This window comes from Leptopilina boulardi, unplaced genomic scaffold (genome assembly GCF_019393585.1).
Source record: "Leptopilina boulardi isolate dan_hultmark-lab unplaced genomic scaffold, ZJU_Lbou_2.1 LbouV2_95, whole genome shotgun sequence".
Lineage (NCBI taxonomy): Eukaryota > Metazoa > Arthropoda > Insecta > Hymenoptera > Figitidae > Leptopilina > Leptopilina boulardi.
In genome coordinates, this window is record NW_026138044.1 from 316,559 (window position 1) to 339,631 (window position 23,073).

The following is a 23,073-nucleotide window of genomic DNA, read 5'->3' on the forward strand; positions in this document are numbered from 1 at the left end:
ATGTTCGTTTCAAGACTCTGAACATAGCCGCAAGTCCTCCCCCCTCCCAACCTCTTTCAATTTCCCGCCAAAAATGACCTAAAATTTGAGATTATGTTCGTTTCAAGACTCTGAATATAGCAGCAAGTGGAGGTGCATTTCCCTCCAAAAATGACCTGAATTTAGAGGTTATGTACGGTTCAAAACTCTGAATATAGTCGCAAGCCGCCCTCCCTTATGTTTGAGGGGGAGGGGGATTTTCCACCAAAAATGATCTAAATTGTGAGCAGGGTGGCGATAATTTTTATGATTATAAATTCCCGGTCAAAATTTTGTAAATAATTTAATTTTTTCACACAAAAAATGACCATTTTTTCTAAAAAATTCATAACTTCTTTATTTTTTAATATTAATTCTTCTAATAAATTTTAATAACTTACTACTACAAAAAAATAAGATATTTATTTTAAAAATACATTTTTCTGAGAAATTAATGCACAAGATGTATAATAGACGATATCAATTTTTAGAGTATCTAAAAATTCCCGGTCATTTCTTGCTTTTCCCGGTCACCTTTTAAATTCCTAGTCATTTTCCCGGTTTCCTGGTCATATCGCCACCCTGGTGAGGTTATGATATTTTGGCGGGAAACGACCAAGAAACAAATATAACCTCAAAATTTATATCAAAATTTGGAGGAAAATGACCAAAAAAAACGAACATAACCCCAAATTTAGGTCAAACTTTGACAGGAAAAATTAAAAAAATTCGATAAATTTTGTTTTAAAAATTAAAAATAATAAAAATTATTATTAATAAAAATCATAAATAAAATTTTAAAAAAATAAGTAATAAAATATTAATAATTCCTAGTTTTAAATTCCAGAAATTGGTCAAACATAAACTCAAAATACTCATAGATTACATTTTACAATAGAAGCCAAGCAAGAATAGCTAAGATTATAATTATTCGATATTGTTATGAATGTAAAGAAAAAAAAAAAAATTTTTAAATCACATAATTTTTTTCCCCCAGATTTGCGCACAAGAGTTAGTGAAAATTGCACGACATTATAATTAGGTACTAAGCATGTATAATTGGCAGATTGCCGTAGAATGTACAAATTCAAGTCTTTGGCACTGATATTATATGTGGAAGAGACAACGAATATAATACTATACTGAAGTAAACTTGGTCGAGGACGGTCCTGATAGCATTTTCTGTCTCGCGTCAACTGTCTAATTATTATCACCTGTATAATTGACGCAAGTATATAGAGAGTGCGCGTGTCCTATCGCAACTCACACTTTGTCATTTTTGCAACAAAAAAAAACAATTTTTTTTCCTTTAATATCTTTTACGCAATCGTTTATGCGTGCGATTTTCAAAGGGGAATTTATTTTTATAATTATAAAATTTTTTTAATCTGTTTCACGTATAAATATAATATAACTCTCGTGACTTTCTCGAGACAATTGACTTGGAATAATATATAATAATAAGACAAATGCTCATATGTACAGAAGAAAAATAATAATATCCTTGGCACCTATTTTAGAATATATTTCAATGTAAATTTTTTCATTATATAAGTAATTTGTATTCTTTAAATTAGAATATTATAATAAAATTTTTGGAACATATTTTTTTAAATAAAACATATATTTATATTCTAAATTTTAGAATATTTTCTATATAATGAATAAAAAAATAACTATTTTCAAATAAATATTTATTTAAGTCAATTAATTGGTATTTGTTTCAAATACAAAAATTATTGATTTAAATCCTACAGTTTATTTAATTCAAATAAAAATTATTTTGTTCAAATAAATATTTTTTTATTAATAGTTTAAGTAAACGATTATTTGAATCAAATAAATTTTTGTTTAGTATGCCAAATATATATTCTAAATTTCAGAATATTTTTCTTGATAACTATATATTTTAAATTATTAAAAAATATTTTTTTATATTCAAAAAAAAAAATTCTTAAATTTATAATAAATTCCTATTTTCTGAACTAAATTTAACAATATATATAAATTACATTAAAATATTCAAAACATTGTATTCTTAATTTTAGAATATTTTTTACCGTAATACACGTATAACTTTAGGAATACATCGTAACTAAAATAATTCAAATTTTAATGTAAACAATAATTTAAACTAAAAATTGAAATGCTTGCTTTTTTTAAATTTATTTTTCATTTTTTTTTTTTTTTTTTTTTTGTAAATAAATTTAAAATTACTTCTTTTTAAATATTGTCGGAAATCAACTACCGTTACTCTGTCTAGAATTTAATGTTCTTTTTTTTCTATAACTGATGAATATTAGTTTCAAGGCAGACAACATACATCCAAAGTTTTTGATGAGAGAAATTTTTTTTTCTTTCATTTTTTTTCGTACATATTCTCAAGGAACATAAAATTTGAAATTTTATTATTTTTAGTGCAAAGTTTATTTGTACCGTTAGAAGAGAAATTAGAACAGTAGACATAAATAAGTGTTGAAGATTTCTTCGACAAAATTCCGCATATTTATAAGGCAAGAATACGCGAGGAAATGAATAATTAGTATATTTGACGAGTTAATATATGAGCATTATCAATATATCAATAGAAAAAATGTTTTTGGAAAAAAAATTTTTTTTTTTAAATTTATTATATTTTTATTTTATTATTTTTTTTTTACTATTGTTTAAAGAAATAAATACAGTTAAAGATCTAAATTTTTTTTTTAAAGACGAGGTGTAAAATTTTTGTTATATTTTCAAAACTAATTGTTTTAATAAAAAACAAAATTGGATTTAAATATTAATTATTAAAAATTGATTTTCTATGATTTTTACAAGTTATCGCAAAAATTTTATATTGATTTTATGTTTTATTTTTAATTGTGCAAAACCATTCAAATAAAATGTTTCTATAACAAAAAAAAAGTGTAAAGACACAATTTATTACAAATTAAATGATTTGTGCGACAATTGTTTTTTTCAGGGCAATAAAATTGATTAAAATTTAAGGTTTGAAAACTATAATAAGAAAGCAAGGTTTCGTAGGAAAACGAACTTAAAGTTTTTCAAGGTTGCCGCATGTCTATAAATTGGAATTAACGACCAACAAACCTAAGGCTTGAAAAATCGTTTTCAAAGTTTCTCGTTGAATCTTTGTGTGCAAAAACTTGGCTGCTCTTTAACTATATAAACGTGTCTTCCTTGAAATCTTGTTCTTTTATACCTCAGGGCAATTTTCAAAATTAATTAGTTATACTTCATTCATATATGACCAAATAATTTATATTTTACTATTATTTATAAATAATTTATTTATATTTTAATGATAATTTAAAAATTATTATTAATTTACCTAAATTTTAATATAAATATATTTTTTTTATTATTTTATTTTTAATAAAAAATATAATTTTTATTTTATTTTTTTGTTTTAATGTAGTATATTATTTTTTTATGTAATAAAGTGTATTATAGTAATCGGACTTAATATATAGATTAATGATCGAAATTAGGTGAAAGTGAAATGTCAGATTAATTCATAAAAAACAATTTATGCAGAGAATGAATGAGCTGTAATAAAATGTAACTTGTAACGGAACAGAGAATATGCACACATGATAATTAACACGCATGGTTTCGTTCTCATTCATTGAAATATCCTATGAGCATGCTTTACTGATGATGAATGACAGTTAATGCATTTTGATTTTTCTTCGCAAATATAGAAACTTTTTCTATAAAAGTGTTTAAAAATTTTTAGAAAATTTTTTTTCAATTTATTTCAACAATTTTAGTTTTTTTTTAAATTATTATTATAATATTTTGTTAATTATAAAATATGCAATATTTTTAATATATAAAATATATTATTAAAAATTTAGAATAAAATAGAATTTTATTTCTTTGACAATACAAAATTTGTTTCTTGTCCAGATACAGCCATATTTACACTACACTATTTACATTTTATTTTCTATTGTAAAATATAATTTTTTTTTTAAATACTTTACTTGCAGAAAATTTTATATATTTAAAATAAATTTTCTGCAAATTTAAACTGTGTTATACTGTTTTTTTTTTTTTTTAATTTCTGACAAAAATTCAATTTTAGAATTTTTATTTGAAAATTTTTGTAACTAATTGAAATTTTTAAAAAATTGAATTTTGGAAGAGTTAAAGTTGAAATTTTTAGAAATAATTGAATTTTAAAAGATTTTGTAAAATTTTAGACAATAATAAATAATTGAAATATTAAATTTCTAGTGCTGAAAAATGTATTATAAATTACAGACAAAAATTGAATTTCAAAAGTTTTTAATTGAAAAATGCTTTTAGATAATTGAATTTTCGATAATATTATAAAAAGTCATTAAGAATAATAATTGCGAATTTCGAAAGAGTTATACATTGAAAAAAAAATTTATTTGATTCAAATACTCGTTTACTTAACTATTATCAAATAAATATTTATTTCTATCAAATAATTATTATTTGAGTCAATTAAATTGTATTTGTTTCAAATACAGAAATTATTTGTTCAAATTCAATATTGATTTAATTCAAATAAATATTATTTCGTTCAAGTAAATATTTTTTTGATAATAGTCAAGTAATTGAGTATTTAAAGCAAATAAATTTTTTTTTTCCACTGTAGTTGAAATTATTACCTCCCTGAAGTTGGCGTCGACGCTCAGCGTCGAAAATTATATTTTATGGGACCAAAAATATCAAATCATTTTTAAAAACGTTTTCGGTCCACATAATACCTTGAAAAGTATTTCTCAAGGTATTATTTGGACCGAAAGTATTTTTAAAAAAATAATTTGACATTTTTTGGCCTGTAAAAATAATTTTCGGCGCTGAGCGTTGACGCCAACTTCATGGAGGTAAATTATTAAATTCCACAAAGGTTTAGGCTGAAGAAAATTGAGAAACAATTAAATTTTAGAAGGTTTTGAATTTTTGAAAATAATTCAATTTCAAATGATTTTGAATTGAAATATTTAGTAATTTTTTTTTAAACAATTATTGGATTTTTTGAAATTTTTAATTAAAAAATAGTTGAAAATAATTGAATTTGTGAAGAATTTAATTAAAATTTTTTTTATAAAATAATTAGATTAGAAAAGAATTTTAGTTAAAAATTTGTTAAATAATTGAAATGTGTATTGTTTAAAAATTTTTTTAAAAAATGTCGAAAAAGTCTCACCTTATTGAAATAAGTCGAAAAAAGTCGTATTTTCGAAAAAAAAGTTGGAAAAATTCGAAAAAGTCGTAAAATCCAAGGCCTGTAAAATAAATTAAATTGTGAATGTAAATTTTAATATTTGTATAATAAAATCATTGTTATTAAATCTTACGCGCGCTCGCGCGGGATCATGTGTGTGTGTGTGTGTGTGTGTGTGAACTCGAAGGAAGAGAGAGAGAGAGAGAGAGAGAATTATTATGCAAATTTGATCTTGAATTCAACGTAAACGGAACTTGAATCCTGTTTGCGCCAATTTTGCCACAATAAATGCGTCACTAATATAAATGTTTTATTTTATATATGTATATATATAATGTATTGGAAATCCAGTTCAAATTTTCAATTTAAAGATCTATCATAAAAAAATTATTATTGGCAAATCTCTGAAGTAATATTTTCTGATTTGAATGATAAAGATATATAGATATTTAAATATTTCTACCTTATATGAAAATAAAAGCGATTAAAATAATTTTATCATTCAATTATATTCATAAAGTTCTCAAATGTTTTCTGATAACAAATTTTTTATATTTTCAAAAAAATATGTTTTCCAAAAAACAAAACGATTATAATTAAAAACTAAGAGTACGTGCGTGTGTTATTTTAATTAATTAAGCAATTTCAATTTTATTTCTTCATTTTTTTTATACAATTTAATTTAGAAATTTTAATTTAAGTTTAAAATTGAAAATTTTAATTTAAATTTTTTAATTATTTTCTAAATATGAATTTAGTTAAAAATATTTAGAAGTCAGTAAAATTTTGACTGAATTTTTGTTTCGTCAATTAGTAAATCGTAAAAAGTAGTTAAATTTGACTAATTCAACTTTTAATTAAAATTTTTAATTTTTATGTTAAGGGAAGTTTTTGGTTTAGAATTCCAAAAAAATAAATTTTTTTTTTTTTGCTTGAAAATGTTCCTTAGTATCATAAAATTACTGTCCCAAAACGTTTTTTAAAAAATATGTAAAAAAACAAAAGTTGTAATCAAAAATTGTTTGATAGTCCTGGCTTAATGTATTATGTTATGAAAAGTTTAAACGCGTTTTTCTCGAAAACATATAAATATTTGCAATTTATTTAATACTTTTCTTACAATAAAAGTTTTAAAACGTGTACTTTTTTGTCAATTCTAAACCAGAAATTCCCCTTAATTTAAAAATTTTAAAATAAAATTAAAAATTTTGAAGATACTTTTAAAGGTTTTTATTTAAAGTTTAGAAATTAAAATTTTTTTGTTTTGTTTTTTTTTTATGAAATTTTATCAATATTGGAGAAATTAAAAAAAACGAAAGTTTATATATATAATCTCCAATTATGTAGATGCGAATTATTTTTTTTTAAAGTGCAAGTGACGTGCTCTCTAAATTCCTCGAAACTTGTGAATATATTAAAAAAAAATCATAATTATAATAAAATGAAGCCACTTGGAGAATAAATTTTTTCTAATGCCTAGTCAAAGATGTTTTTGGAAGATTATAAAATTAGGAACATGGTGAACGAAATATATCATCACTTGACCTCCTTTCATTATATATATAGTAAATCCAAAATACAGGATTGGCTTATAAGTGAAAAAAAAATTCGGTCATTGGTTTAAAACGATCAGCTGAAATTGGAGAAAGGGAGAAAGGAAGGTAAAAATGCGAGCAAACAAAAAGTGTAAAAAAAATTACCTGAGGTAAAAATGAAAAAATACATATAATATTCAGTATATGTATGTATGTATATATATAAAACATTTGGACCCTTGACAATTATTCGTTAACGGGACCTACAAAATAAGAAAGAGGGGCAAAGAAAAAAAAGATGAAGAGGTGGAGGTAATGGCGAATGAATTTCACCTGCGATGAGATCGTCAAATCGAGTTTCCATCGGTCAGTCCACGACAACGCGTATCACCGGGAAGTGTCTTCCTCGAGACTAAATGTTGGTGCTCATTATGCAGCTTAGATAATAATTTTTTTGACTCAAAAAACAAATTTCCGCAGTTTAAAAAAATTTTTTTTTTTTAATTTTAAAACATTTTTTGAAAATTATAAATAAATAATATTGTCAAATTTTTTGGATAATTTTTTTTAAATCGATATTAATAAAACATTTATTTATTTATATCAATAATAATAATAAAAGTAAAAAATCAAATAATAATTATTAATTATTAATTGTTACTATGTTAATTATATAATTATAATTTTGAAAAAATGTTTCTAATCCATGAAAAATTATTGATTATAAATTATAATATAATTTAACGCCTTTATATCCATTCATTCTCTCTATATTATTTTGTCAAAAGTGATAGGAATTCGTGAAAGTGAAGTGTAACAATTTGTTATTGTACTGTGTTGTAACTGGAACTCGTGCGGTTTTATGCGATAAACAGCTTTTGATTAAGCTCTAAAAAAAAAAAAAATTGTTTAATCAATAACAAATAAGTTTGTGTATAGAATTTTTATGTAAAATTTATACTATACATTATTTTTTTTTTAATATTATCTTTAAGCCTAATTAAATATTAAAAACAATTTGTTTTTTTAAATAAACATAAAAACAATGACAAATATTTAATATTAAGATTTAAACAAACTTTTGTAAATAGTGAGTAATTTTATGTTCCTGTTGAAAACTTTCACTTTGAAAGTTTTTTTTTAAAAAATAGAATATTTGATTAACGAAATTTCTGATATAATGTGAAAATAAGAACAATATTTCGATTTAATAATAATTGAACCAAAGTTTTTTTTTATTATTATTTTTTTTTTTTTGAAGGTTTAACTTAAAAAAAAATTTCAAACAATCTTTCTTCTGAATATAAAATAAACAAAAAATAGAAAAAAATAATAAAAAAGAATATTATTAAATAAACAGAATAAAAATTAAAAATAGAAAAAATAATAAAATGGTAAATAGAAAATAAAACGTATAAAAAAAACAAATTTTTTTAAAAGAAAACCTCAATTTAGAGCATTAATTTTCTGTTACAGTTTTGAATGTTGTTTCGAGTGTATACATATTAACATATTAAAGTATTTTAAAGTTTTTTAAAAAAAGAAACGAAAACTGACTGATAAAGAAAACGCGTATAATTAAACCGGTAAAGTTAAAATCAACGATAAGATAATGGTAATAAGCGACCATTGATAAATGACAAAACAATAAAATAAAACACATAAATATATACAAATAATTTGCAACTCATATTTTAGAAATTTAAATAATAGTTTAAATTCTAATAAACTGAATCTAGTTTATTGAACTCTTCATTATCGCGTGTGATTTCGTAACAATAAATATATTAATAATGCAAATAATGTAATTGTGCAAAAAAAAAATTAATGAGAAACAAAAGAAGAGAATTAAAAAAAAAAAAAAAATTCAAAAGAAAAACAATTCACAATAAAATTATCAACAAAAATTTACAATACATTTTGCGGACAATTTTAGAATTTTTAAAAATTCACTTAGCAAAAAGGATATGTTGAAATTGTGAAAAAAAGAGCATAATATTTTCTAACTCTCCTTGAGTTAATGCTTAAATATATTTCATGAACTTTAGACTTGTAACACAAAAAGAGGTCGCAAAGAGCCGCAGACATATTTTAAATATTTATTACTTGAGAAGTCATCATCATCATCATTATCATCATCATCATCATTGTTCAGTGACGAGACGTAAAATTTTATGGGAACAATTTTTTTCAAGTTAAATTTGTGTAAAATTTTCGTGACATATATTAAAAAAACACGAGAAAAAAAGTGGCTTTGCCTCATTTTGTTTTTGCGATTTCCCGCGTAAGAATTCAAGACGGGTTCCGCATTATCTAGCGTAAGTGGTTTTAAAAAAAAATTTTTTTGAAGAAATCAATAAAATGCAAAAAATGGTTTTTATTTAATTTTTTCTTATTTTATATATTACTTTGTCTATATTTTTGAGGGAGGGGAGGGGGGGTTAAAATTCTTAAAAATGTGTGAAAAAGCACATTTCAATTATTGTCAAAATTATCATTTTAAGAATATTAATTTTAATAATATTCATTCAATAATAATAATAATAATAATAATAATAATAATAATAATAATAATAATTTTTTAATAATTCAGTAAAGTTGGTTTATTTTTTTTTAAATTTAGAGCCGATTTCACCCAACTATATATATTATTATTATAATAATCTCCGATTAAGTTGATTTCCCCAATTTTGCAGATTAAAAAACTGAAAAACGATTTTGTAATATTATTTACAGAATTAGTATCAAAACTAAACTTTTTTTTTAAAAATGCAAGATTTTGGCTATTTAGCCCGCTTATTTTAAAAAATCACCAAAATGAGAACTATTTAGTTTGCAGTAAGTATATTTAAAATATTTTTTATTTTTCTTATTTATTTATTCTAGAATAATAAAATATATTTTATTATAATATAAAATGTATATTAAGTGCAATTAAAAATAAGGCAATCGTTTATTTAAATATATTAATGTTATTTAATACAAAGTTTATTTGCTCCAAAATGAATTGTTTTGATAGGGTTGTTAATTTAAAATATATTATATATTATTTAATTAAAGTTAGGATAAAAAAACAATTTTTTGTTTAAACCAAATTTATTGTAAGAAAACAGTTTAACTACAGGTATGTATATTTATTTTCTAATAAATTATTAGAGAATAGTTTATGGAGGGTTGAAAATAAATAAATTTCTTTGATGGGAATTAGAATCCTTAACTTTTATTTTTTTCGTTGAATCAACGTTGGTAACTTCAGTTTTATAAAAATGTTCCAAAAACACACTTCTTTTGTTGACGTTAAATTTCAAAAAATCATAACTTCCTTCATTTTCATCAAATAAAAAAATGCGTATTTTCTTATTTTTCATATATAGATTTGGAAAAAAATAATTCGGACAAAAAAAATTTTGAATGAAAATTTCCCTTACGTATTTATAAAATAAAAGAATTTTAATTGGTATTTCAAAAATTAATTTTTATTTGGAATTTAAAGTTTCAATAGAAAACAATTCCGTAAACTATTTTCTAATAATTTATTAGAAAATAAATGTACCTGTAGTTAAACTGTTTTCTTACCACAACTTTAATTAAATAATTAATTAAATTAAATAATATATAATATATTTTAAATAAACAACCCTATTAAAACAATTCATTTTGGAGCAAATAAACTTTGTATTAAATCACATTAATATATTTAAATAAACGATTGCCTTATTGTTAATTGCACTTAATATACATTTTATATAATAAAATATATTTTAGGCTTCCGTATATTTTATTATTCTAAAATAATTGAATAAGAAAAATAAAAAATATTTTAAATATACTTACTGCAAAGTAAATAGTTCTCATTTTGATGATTTTTTAAAATAAGCGGGCTAAATAGCCAAAATCTTGCATTTCTCCCGCTAGCGGGCTAAATAGACACAGCGAAAATAAAAACATCAAAAGTAAAAATAATAATATTTGTGATGCCGCACGAGAAAAGGTACCTATCCCCGAAATAACATTAGGCTTAGTTTTCTGTGTATAGTGCACGGAAAACTGAGCCTAATGTTATTTCGGGGATAGGTACCTTTTCTCGTGCGGCGTCACATTTATGTTTTGTTGAATCTAAGTTTTGTGTAATTTTAATACTTACTCTATTGACACGTGAATATAACCTCAAAAACGCTCAAAATTAAAAGTTTTTGTATCAATTATTTGAGTTTTTTCTTACTCGGTTTTCCTTTAATAAATTATAAGGTATTATAAATTTCTTCAATATATGTACAAGATCTTTCTTCAACATACTGAGATCTTTTTATTTTAAGGTTATATTTTCTTCCTGATACAAATATATGTACATGCACATGTATAATATAAATTTTCACATGATACTCACTATTTTTGCATTTTCTATCATGCTTTATAAATTTTACATTATTATTTTCACAGAAATGTGGAAATTGTTTTATTTACTTCACATTTATTAATAAAATGAGATCAAACAAAGCAGGTAAAATAGTACGATCCCGCATGTAAACAATATAGGAAGAAAGAGAGAGAAGAAACATGTATCTTACTCTAATTAAAGCTGATTGGTCAAGAAAGTTCTTGATGACCAATCAGAGTCAATTTCAATAGAAATAAGTCAGTTATTTCAAATTTTCAAATTGAATATATGATTACAGGTAAACAGCGACTAAAATGTATAGTATCATTTTTTGTGTAATAGAATATAAAAATTAATTATTATTAAATTATGTATTAACAGATAAACTAATTATCTAACCACCTACTTTAATCCGCATTGGTGAAATCGGCCCTTATATTTTTTTATATATATAATTATTTGTTTTAATTTTTGTAAAATGAATAAATATGAAATTAATATTAATTTAATATTTATTAATTAAATATTAAATTAGTTAATAATTAATTAAATTATTATTATTTATTTAAATAAATTACTTTTAAATAATTTTAATATTTTTCTTTTTTTTTTTGTAAATTAAATAGGAAATTTTTTTTTGTTTTCAGACGTTTTTGGGCCATCGATCAAAAGATGTCGTAGGACAATTAGTTGGCGCTACAACACATGGCGCCACTCCATTAGTGATGGCATGCAGAAATGGACACTACGATGTGGTTGAATACCTCATTGAAAAATGTGGAGCCGATGTTGAACAACCTGGATCAGGTAAACATTTTTCTTTAATTTATATAACTGCGATCATAAAGGAGAAAAAAAAATCACTTTCTATATATGAACAGTGTCCTTTTTATAGAGTTGTTAATTATTTTGTTTACTTCTAAATACAGTAGAACCTCGCAGTGAAAATTAATAAAAAAATTCTTTTTTTTAGAGAGCGTATAAAATACCTTATTAATTTGAATATTAAAATGTATTCGGATTATCGAGGTTTCACTCTAATTATAATACAATGAAACCTGTATAATAGTATTTCTGAGGATTTTATTACAGTAGAACCTCTATAACTGGGATTTTGATTATTTTAGTACACAAAAACCTGTATAATTTTGCTTCGGATGATTTTATTACAATAGAACTTGTAAAATCGAGATTTCGTTAATTTACTCGAAATAGATAAACAGTTAAACCTAGATAAGTGAGACGCTAACAGTTTATTGTGATTCCACTTAAAAAAGTAACTTGAACATTTAATATTACGTAAGAACTGTTTTTTTTAGTACCGTCAAAATTATTCTCCAATATAATTGAAATCCCACTTCTAAAGGTTTGACTGTTTCTAGAAAATTCCATTTTTCAATTGGATTTTTTTTTTGTACCAAAAAGTAAAATTAAAATTGTACTTAACGAGGTTCTATTTAAATTAAAAAAAAAAAAAGAAATATTTGTCACACTTAAATAAACACTAATTCCTATAGTTTGTAATTAATTTTTATAGTATCATTTTAATAACAGAATGTGAGATTGTTAGTTCCGGTAAATAAATATTGCGAGATGATCACATGACCTGACAGTCACATTTATATATACTAGATATATTAAAAACGGTAAATTGATGTTAAACTTTTTCATACGATGTGTATATTTTTTGAATTTGAATTTCTTTGAAAATAATTACAGTTTGAAATGTGCGGGAATTGCATTCATAAAATAAACGTAAATAAGAAAAATTATGCTCGTGAATTTAGGTTTATATGCAAGTGTAAATTTTCTTCAGTCAATTCTCTAAAATCTGAATTAGTGAGAAAGTCAAATATGCAATTCATCGTTGTAGATATGTAGCACACGTTTAATAGACTGTAATTCTAAAAATCAAACATAAACGTCATCTTACACATTGAAAAACGATTGTTTTAACAAAAAAAAAAAAAAAAAAACGCTAGAGAAATTTTTTTTCATTCAACACAATATGTAATTTATTTCAATAAAATTGTATTATTGTCTCAGAGCATATTATTTACTTGTTTCAAATAAAAATGAAATATTTGAATTAAATAAAATTAAAAAATTTGAATAAAATAAAATTTATTTAAAGAACAAATAAATATATTTATTTATAGCTCTGAGACAAATATTGTTTTTCTCTGGATGTAAATAGGATTTTGATTTGGTTATAAGAAGAGAAAAATAAATTTTCGAACATTTCTTTTATTTTGATCGTTGTTCATTGACCCCGATTTGTATATTATGAGATTATTAATAATTTCAATTCTAAATAGTATTTATCTTGCAGGAAAGTCAAATTTTGAAAAATATCAATCTCGTAACAAAAATTAATATGAAATTATATATATTTTTCGTTTCATTTTCACAAAATAATATATTATTAAACAAGAAAAGAAAAGAATTAAAAAATAAAATTAAAATTAATTTTCAAAAAGTGAGAAAATTTTGAAATTTTAATTTTACATATATTTAGATTATATATAATTATAATTAAAATTTGATTATAATTTGAATGTCTTTTTCATATAGTGGTTTTTGATAGAGATACCATAGAAAGTGCTCCGCCTTTGTGGTGTGCTGCAGCAGCTGGACATCTTGCTGTGGTAGAGCTTTTAATAAAAAGAGGTGCTAAAGTAAATTCCACTACAAAAACAAATTCAACACCACTCAGAGCTGCCTGCTTTGATGGATATTTTGAAATTGTTAAATTCCTAGTCAAACACGGCGCAGGTAATTAAATAAAAAAAAATAAATTATATAATTTACTTTAATGATTATTGTTTTCAAGAATCGTTTTATCAATAATTTTTCCTATATATATAATTAAACGGAAACTAATCTGAAAAACTATATTTTTAATTATTGCAGGCCTCGGATTATACGATTTTTTTGACTTTTTTCGACTTATTTTAATAAAATGCGACTTTTTCGACTTTTTTTTACATTTATTAAAAAAAAATTTGAATAAAATTTTTAGTATACAATGCAGATCTTCTTCAGATCTTCTTTATTTCAATTATTTAACAAATTTTTAACTAAAATTCTTCACTAAATTAATTATTTTATTAAATTTTTAATGAAATTCTTCACAAATTCAGTTTTCTTAAATTATTTTTCAACAAAAATTTTTATGAAATTTAATAATTGTTTATAATTTTAAAAAAATTAGCAAATAAAATTACCAAAAAATTTTTAATTCAATATCACTTGAAATTTAATTTTTTGTAAAAATTCAAATTATTTTTAATGATTTTCTATAATATTCTTCGAAAATTCAATTATCTGAAAGCATTTTTCAATTAAAAACTTTTGGAATTCAATTTTTTTTATGTGATTTCTAATAAATTCTTCATCAACAGAAATCACTAAAAAATTTTCTTATTATAATTATTGTTTGAAATTTAACACATTCTTTTGAAATTCAATTATTTTTAAAAATTTCAATTTAAAAACTTCTAAAACTTACATTTACATCTAAATTGTAAATCTTTGAAAATTCCGAGGAAAATTCAATTACTTTAAAAAAATGTTATCTAAAATTATTAAAAAATTATTTTTAGTTCTGTGAAATTTAATTATTGTCTGAAAATTAATAAAATCTTTTGAAATTCAATTATTTCTAAAAATTTTAACTTTAACTCTTCCAAAATTATTATCTATTTAAACAGAAAGATGTAAACCGAAAGTTCGTCCGAAACCGAATGGTGTGGACTATGAATAAATAATAATATTATCTATTTAAACAAAATTTTTATTTAAAAATCTGTAAAACTTGATTAAATATTGCCTGAAAGTTTTTTGACCATCAAAACTAAAAAACTATGACAAAAATTTTAATTCCAAAAAATTACTTAAATCAGACTTGAAAAAATTATAAAAATGGAATTTTAAGAAGTTTTTTTTGTTGAGAAATTTATCCTACTTAAATAAAATTTTGAAAATTTTTCTTACAATTAGTTCGATTCTAAATGAATCGAAATAAATTTTCTTGATAATATTTTTAAAGAATTATTCTCATTACAGAATTAATAAAATGAATTTAATATCTAATAACATTAGTTATTTAAAGTAAAATATTTATTAAACAATTAAATTTTGTTAAAATAAAAAAAATCGACTTTTTCGATTTTTTTGGAATATAAATAGACTAAAACGACTTTTTTTCTGCCTTAAAGTCGATCCGAGGCCTGTTATTGTTTAATGTTTATTTATGGTAAATATAATTTATTTATTCTTTTTTTTTTAAAGAAAAAAAATTTCAATTAGCATTAAATTTTTATTTAAATGAATTTTCAATTTAAAACAATTTTTATTTTATATTTCATTAAATATAAATAAATAAAATATAATTAAAATGAAATTAATATCAAAATTAGTTTAATTTGATCTTTGGAAAATTGATAAATTCGAGGAATGGAACATATTTGTGTAAAAATTTTTTGACCTCTTTTTTAGTTATTAAATAGTGTAATTATGAAGTGTACTATTTATGAAAAAAGGAAAGAAAAAATAATTGAATTAAGAAACTTTTTTTCTAATTTTTACATTCTCTGTTTTTTTTCACAGATATCGAACTAGCGAATCGACATGGCCATACCTGTTTAATGATAGCATGTTTCAGAGGACATGTAAAAATCACCAAATTTCTACTTTCTTTGAAAGCAGATGCCAACCGAAAGTCAGTTAAAGGTAACACGGCACTGCATGATTGCGCCGAAAGTGGTTCGTTGGAGATAATGAAAGTACTTATTGAGCATGGAGCACGAATGGATGTTGACTCTTTTGGAATGACTCCACTCTTAACAGCTGCCATTGCAGGTAGATAAAATATTCTTCAAATATAAAAAAAAGTAAATTTTTTACTATAAATATGCAGTAAAAAGAAATTTTAAAATGTTTACAATTTAAAAGAAAAAAAAAAGAGAGAGAGAGAAAGCAAAAAAACAGTTATAAATTTTCAAATTACAAAGTGATAAATGCACATATTAATATTTTCCCTCATTTATTGGAAACAATGAAAATTGTAAATTTAAAAATAATTTAACTTTTCAGGTCACACGCACATTGTTGAATATCTTATGTGGTTACCGCATTTAGTTTGCAGAAAAGAAAAAATAGATGCCCTCGAACTTTTAGGTGCCACTTATGTCGATAAGAAACGTGATATGATTGGTGCATTAGAATTCTGGAAACGAGCCATGGATGAAAGGTTTGTATTTTTTATTTTTGAATTTCGATTTTTCTTTTGGATTCTGTTCACTAAGTCATTGTGAAACGGAATTAAAACCTTATGGTGTCAATAAAAAAACAATTCAAGTTCAATTCAAGTAAAATTTAAAAGTTTTTAATTGAAAAATCCTTTCTGATAATTGAATATTATAAAAATAATTGAATTTTGGAAGAGCTATAGTTGAAATGATTAAATTTCAGAAAGTTTTAGATGGAAAATTTTAAAAATAATTAAATTTTAGAAGCTTTTAAATTGAAATTTTTGAAAATAATTCAATTTTAAGTGATTTTGAATTGAAATTTTTGAAAAACAATTAAACAATTACATTGGATTTTATAAAATTTTTAATTGAAAAATAGTTGAAGATAATTGAATTTGTGAAGAATTTCATTAAAATCATTGAAAATAATTTACAAAAGAATTAAGTTAAAAAATTTATTAAATAATTGAAATATAAAGAAGATCTGCAGTGTATACTAAAAAAGACATATTTTTTTTAAATATTGTAAAAAAATGGAATACGATTCTTTTAAAATTGAATAATATCTAATTGTGGAATTTGGTAATTTTTTTTTTATTTAGATATAGAGGTGATGGTCCTGTGATACAAAAACCAATGGCACTACCTGGTGTAGCAGCTTATGATTTTGCCCGTGAAATAACCGATCCAGAAGCATTAGAAGATTTATTCGCTGATCCTGATGAAATGAGAATGCAAGCATTACTTATTAGAGAACGAATACTTGGACCAGCTCATCCTGACACAAGTTATTATATAAGATTTCGTGGTGCTATTTATGCGGATTCTGGAAAATTTAATCGATGCATTGAACTATGGAATTATGCTCTTGACATACAGCAAAGCATGCTTGAACCCCTTAATTCAATGACACAAGGCTCACTTTTTAGTTTCACTGAACTCTTTAGTTTTATGGTTGGTGACGATGTCAAACAAACGAGTAGAGGACAACGTGTGCCTCCAGTTGAACGTGAAGAATTAATGCGAGTCTTCAAAAAAGCGGTAAATTTTTCTTTTATTTCTTATGAAAATTTTGTTAAATTCGGTGAACTAAAAAATTTGTTGCATAAAATTTTTGTTAAATAAAAATAACGCTAAGTAGAAATTTGGTTAAATAAAAAATTTTTAATTGAAAAATTCGGTTAATTTTGGCTTATTTGTATATTCTGATTTATAAAATTCTTTTCGAAAATTAAAAATTTTATTCGACTTTATAAATATATCGAAACACTAAATTCGAACAGTTTTAAGGATTTATTTTAGTATGAAAATAGGTAGTATGTTTTATCGAATATATTTTTTTAAAGCAAAATATTGTTCTGAAACGTATATGATTTTAATTACTTTCTTTATTTTAGGTATTGGAAGTTAAATTAGGCAAGCAAATGTTAGACAAAATGCCTGCCTGCGAAAGAGATTTGTCAAATTTAAATCGTGTTTTAGTCATCACTCTTCATTTGGCATGTTTGCTGACTCGAGATACACCAAAACCCGATAGTGCTGAGCACATGGAGTTACATCGAGTACTTTATGAACTAGTGAAAATCAATGCCAAGGGCAAAGAAGTTAGTATTCTTTTCTTTCTCTCTATTATTCAGTTGTTTTTTAAATTTTCAAGGTTGACACACAAGAATCATTTTTTTTTTTCAATTTCCCTAATAGAAATTTTTTTTTATTAAATATGAGAATCAATCCATTATATTTGGGACGCATGATTATATTCTAAAAATGATTAGTTAGAATTTTCATTTTATGGAATTTCATTTGTCATAATAAAAAATATAATAATTTATTTAAAATTTTTTAAAAATAATAATTTTTAAATAATTTTAGATAACATCTTTCAATTGAATTTTCAAAGATTTACAATTTAGATGTTCGAAATTAATTGAACTTCAAGTGATTTTTAATTTTAATTTTTTTATGATTTCTCTTACTAAAAAATTTATTAGAAATTGCAGACAAAAATACTTAATAATTTGAAAACTTTTTAAGCGAAAAATAGTTTTAGATAGTTGAACTTTCGAAAAATATTATAAAAATCATTAAAAATAATTGAATTCCAGGAGAGTTATAATTCAAATTATTAAATTTCAAAAAATTTTAGAAATAATTAAATTTTAGAAGCTTTTAAATTGAAATTTTTGAAAATAAATGAATTTCAAAAGAATGTGTTAAATTTCAGACAATAATTAAAATAAGAGAAATTTTGAGTGTTTTTTGTTAATGAAGAAGTTATTAGAAATCACATACAAAAATTGAATTCCAAATGTTTTCAATTGAAAATTGCTTTCAGATAATTGAATTTTCGAAGAATATTATAAAAATCATTAAAAAGAATTAAAATTTTTGCAAATAATTAAATTTCAAGTGATTTTGAATTAAAAATTTTTGGTAATTTTATTTGCTAATTTTTTTAAAATTATAAACAATTTTTAAATTTCATAAAAACTTTAATTGAAAAATAGTTGAAGATAATTAAATTTGTGAAGAATTTTAGTTAAAAATTTGTTAAATAATTGAAATAAAGAAGATCTGCACTGTTTTTAAATTGAAATTTTTAAAAGTAATTGAATTTCAAAAGAATGTGTTAAATTTCAGACAATAATTATAATAAGAGAAATTTTTAGTGATTTCTGTTAATGAAGTATTTATTAGAAATCACATAAAAAAATTGAATTCCAAAAGTTTTTAATTGAAAAATGCTTTCAGATAATTGAATTTTCGAAGAATATTATAGAAAATCATTAAAAATAATTTGAATTTTTACAAAAAATTAAATTTCAAGTGATATTGAATTAAAAATTTTTTGGTAATTTTATTTGCTAATTTTTTTAAAATTATAAACAATTATTAAATTTCATAAAAATTTTTGTTGAAAAATAATTTAAGAAAACTGAATTTGTAAAGAATTTCATTAAAAATTTAATAAAATAATTAATTTAGTGAAGAATTTTAGTTAAAAATTTGTTAAATAATTGAAATAAAGAAGATCTGAAGAAGATCTGCATTGTATACTAAAAATTTTATTTAAATTTTTTTTTAATAAATGTAAAAAAAAGTCGAAAAAATCGCATTTTATTAAAATAAGTCGAAAAAAGTCGAAATAGTCGTATAATCCGAGGCCTGTGTTCTAAAATTCATTAGTTATAATTTTCATTTTATGGAATTTCATTTGTCATAATTATTTTTGTGCCGAATTAGTATTTTAGTATTCGCTTCACAGAATTTTTATTTATTCAAATTTTTATTTACCCGTATTTTCATTTAACATAATAGGCATTTTAAAAAATTTTTGTTGGGTAAAATTTAATTGCATAGAATTTTCATTTTATTCTTTCAGATGAATTTTCATTTGTTTGAATTATTATTTGATATAATTTCCATATAACCGATTTTTCATGCTAGAGAATTTTTTACTTAACCAAAAAATCATTTAACAGAATTTCTAATTGATGAAATTTTCATTTGTCCGAAATTGCAAATATTTTCAAATATTGATGACTAATTTTTCATTTCAATTTTTTTTTCCTTGCAGGGTCGAGACACATTGCAATTGACACACTGCAAAGATGCTGCACTTGTCAGTAGCTATTCCGCCTGTGAATTTCCATCACCTCATTTAACACGTGCATTATTAAAAGTTGGTGCCGATGTGACGGCAAAAGATTACGACGGTAATACAGCATTACATCTTGTTGCAATGTGGCGTAGTACAATACCGTGGCGTATTAATGTGGCAAAAACATTACTCGAAGCTGGTGCTCATATTGATGCCGTTAATAATGATGGTGAAACATTTGAGATGCTCTTAAATGATAAAACACGTTATGATGCTGTGAATCCCGTTAAATATACAACATTAACATGTCTTGCTGCCAGAGTTGTTAAAAGAACACAACCAATTAACAATGTACCTAGACATCTTCGACATTTTGTGCAAATGCATTAGTAATATAATAATTATATATAAAACAAGAAAAAATGCCGAATTATTTTGTTAGTTAATTTTTATTGTGAGAACACATCGTCAAATTTTATATATATATATATATTAATTTGTGATCACTAATCTCCGAAAAATTTAAATGAAAACAACGGGGTTTAAACAATCAATTTTGTAAAAGAAAAAAAAAACTTCTTTTCAATTAATATTGTATAGAATCTTCGCAAAGACTGGTCTCTTATTTGCGTTTGTATATTTAAAAAAAGGGTACATCATTATAATCTTGAAAGCGTTCACGTACTTGGAAAAAAAATTGAATTTTTTTTTTATAAAGAGCCTTTATTGATTTGTACTAATATTATTGTTATTGAAAAATTAAAAATGTGTAGTGAAATTTGTGATTTTTTTTTTTTCGTGTAATAATTGGAAAATTAAATATATTTTGTAAATTATAATATTTACTGAAAGCTATTTATATTTTTGAGAACTATTTTCGCGATATTTGATTAATTTATTTCTTAAATGACTTTTTTTTGTGCACTCATGTATAAATGTTTTTCTTATATTATATATTTAAAAAAAAATATTGTCTCAAATTTTTTTTTCTGTAATGTACTCAATAATGTAAAATTAAAAAAAATATGCTCGCCTATGCATAATTCTATTCTTACTGATAATTTAATCAACGGTCTTGGAAGTGTATCTCTCAAATATAAAATCGTATAAAACCTCGGCGATTGATAATTTATTTTATTTTACGACTTAAGATATAAAAAAAGAAATTTTTTTTTATAATTAATCCAGTCAAAAAGTGATCAGTATTTGCACTGTCGAAATGTCAAAATGTTAAAAAAAAAATTGAACTCCGTTTAAAAACGAAACAAAAACTACGAAATTAATTAAGGAGGAATACGTTCTTAATATTTGTGTAACACTGATACCTTGATTTAAAATGTGATAAAAAGAGACATATAGATAGAAATATACATATATACATTATTACTATTATTCTTATTATTAATTGTATAAAAAAAATACGTACTAGAAATTTTCTTAAGTAAGATACATTTTTCTTTTAAATCTTGTAAAGTTCGGATACATTTTAAAAGTTGATTATAAAAAAAAAAAAAAAATTGCCCAATCTTTACGACAAAGTGTAAATTAGTATTTTTTAGCGAAAAAAAAATTCCGACCTTTACAGACAATAAAAGTATCTTGCTTTTTTTTATTCCATCAAACTATTTTATAAAATGTAAAGATTGTGAAAATACAAGTGCGATAAAAAATTGCTAATTATTTATTTTTTTATTTAAAAAAATCATTTCCTATACAATTTCTATGACAAATATTTTGTTTTTCATTTACATTTTTATTTAAATAAATATATAATTTATTGTATTAAATAATTATTAAAAAATATCTACTTACTTTTCATAAAAAAAAAAACAAAAAAAACTCGAGTATCACCTTCAGAAGCGTTGTTAAATTGCCTGTAAAAGGAAAATTTATATGTAAACATTTTTTTTTTCTCTTTCTGTCCCCCAAGAGAAGTTATTGCTTACCGAATTGTTATTTATATATTTAGAAATTTTTTTTTCTTATCTGAAAAAAAGTAAATAAAATTTAAAGATGAATATTTATAAAAATAAAATAAAATAAGGAAAAATTGAAACACTCTCGACGAAGAAAATATTTTTATAAGCGTATTATATGCGAGGATTAACAAATCTTCATAAACGAGAGAGAAGATAAATTGGATAAATAAATCAACTTTCTGTACGCAAAAAAAACTGACATCATCATCAACAAAGACTCTTGAAGAATATTTAAACGATGACATATTTTTTGAAATTGTTAGTACAAATATTGAAAACCTAATAAATGATTTATAAAAAATTATCTTTTTCAACAAATTGAAGATATTGAAAACCAAGCAATCAATATTGATTATCAACTGTGTAGAAGATATAAAAAGAATGTAACTTACCATATGGCATCTTCAAATTTTCATGATTTTTTTTTCTATACAAACGGATTTTATTCTTGAAAATTTCGATAATTATTTTAATGAAATTTTAATTTTTTAAAAATTTACTTTGGAAAAAAACGACTGTAAACTTTATATTTCATTAAAAAAAATTTTTTTCACTTTATTCGAGTGTCTACTAACTTTTATTTAAAATTTCAATTTCATAAAATTATTAAACTATTAATAACTATTAAATTGTAAACTATTAATACGAAGGAAAATTTTCAATTGAAAAACTTTAAATTGAGTCTTAAATTTAGTCTAAAGTTTATATCAATTATTTTCAAATATAATTACTTTGCAATTTAATTATTTTGAAATTCAAATATTTTCGTAATTAATTATGTAAATTTAATTATTATATTTTTTTTTTTTGAAAAGTTTTATCATTTTTTCCAAATTTAATAAATTATGAAAAATTATAATTAAATATTATAAACTTATAAAAATTAAAAATTAATACTATTAATTCATTAACAATACAGTTCACGTATTTTAAAAAATTTAATTACAATTATAAAATGCAATTATTTTTAAATTTATTCATTTGTAAATTTAATTATTTTTAATTTTATTAAAAGCTTTTAAAAAACATGAAAGTACAGAATTTAATTTATAAATTACATAATTAGATGCAAATTTTCATAAATACGATCATCAAAAA

At 22.2% G+C, this 23,073-nt stretch overlaps 1 protein-coding gene and 1 long non-coding RNA gene across 3 annotated transcripts in view; one reads left to right on the top strand and one right to left on the bottom strand.

Annotated features, from left to right (window-relative positions):
- The window catches only part of LOC127290908 (protein fem-1 homolog CG6966), a 64,955-nt gene extending 43,573 nt beyond the window's left edge, over positions 1 to 21,382 (top strand). For both annotated transcript variants that reach the window (XM_051319743.1, XM_051319744.1), the window contains exons 2-8: positions 11,788 to 11,947; positions 13,715 to 13,915; positions 15,752 to 16,003; positions 16,238 to 16,394; positions 16,998 to 17,436; positions 17,793 to 17,999; positions 19,973 to 21,382. In XM_051319743.1, coding sequence (XP_051175700.1) covers positions 11,788 to 11,947; positions 13,715 to 13,915; positions 15,752 to 16,003; positions 16,238 to 16,394; positions 16,998 to 17,436; positions 17,793 to 17,999; positions 19,973 to 20,386 — 1,830 coding nt within the window. In that variant the 3' untranslated portion in view covers positions 20,387 to 21,382. The remainder of the gene's footprint in view (positions 1 to 11,787; positions 11,948 to 13,714; positions 13,916 to 15,751; positions 16,004 to 16,237; positions 16,395 to 16,997; positions 17,437 to 17,792; positions 18,000 to 19,972) is intronic.
- LOC127290918 (uncharacterized) lies at positions 20,772 to 22,731 on the bottom strand. Its single transcript, XR_007844511.1, has 2 exons — positions 21,943 to 22,731; positions 20,772 to 21,870 (listed from the first exon to the last, which is right to left on the bottom strand). It is a non-coding gene; the product is annotated as an uncharacterized LOC127290918 (long non-coding RNA).
- Between the last annotated feature and the right edge of the window lie 342 nt (positions 22,732 to 23,073).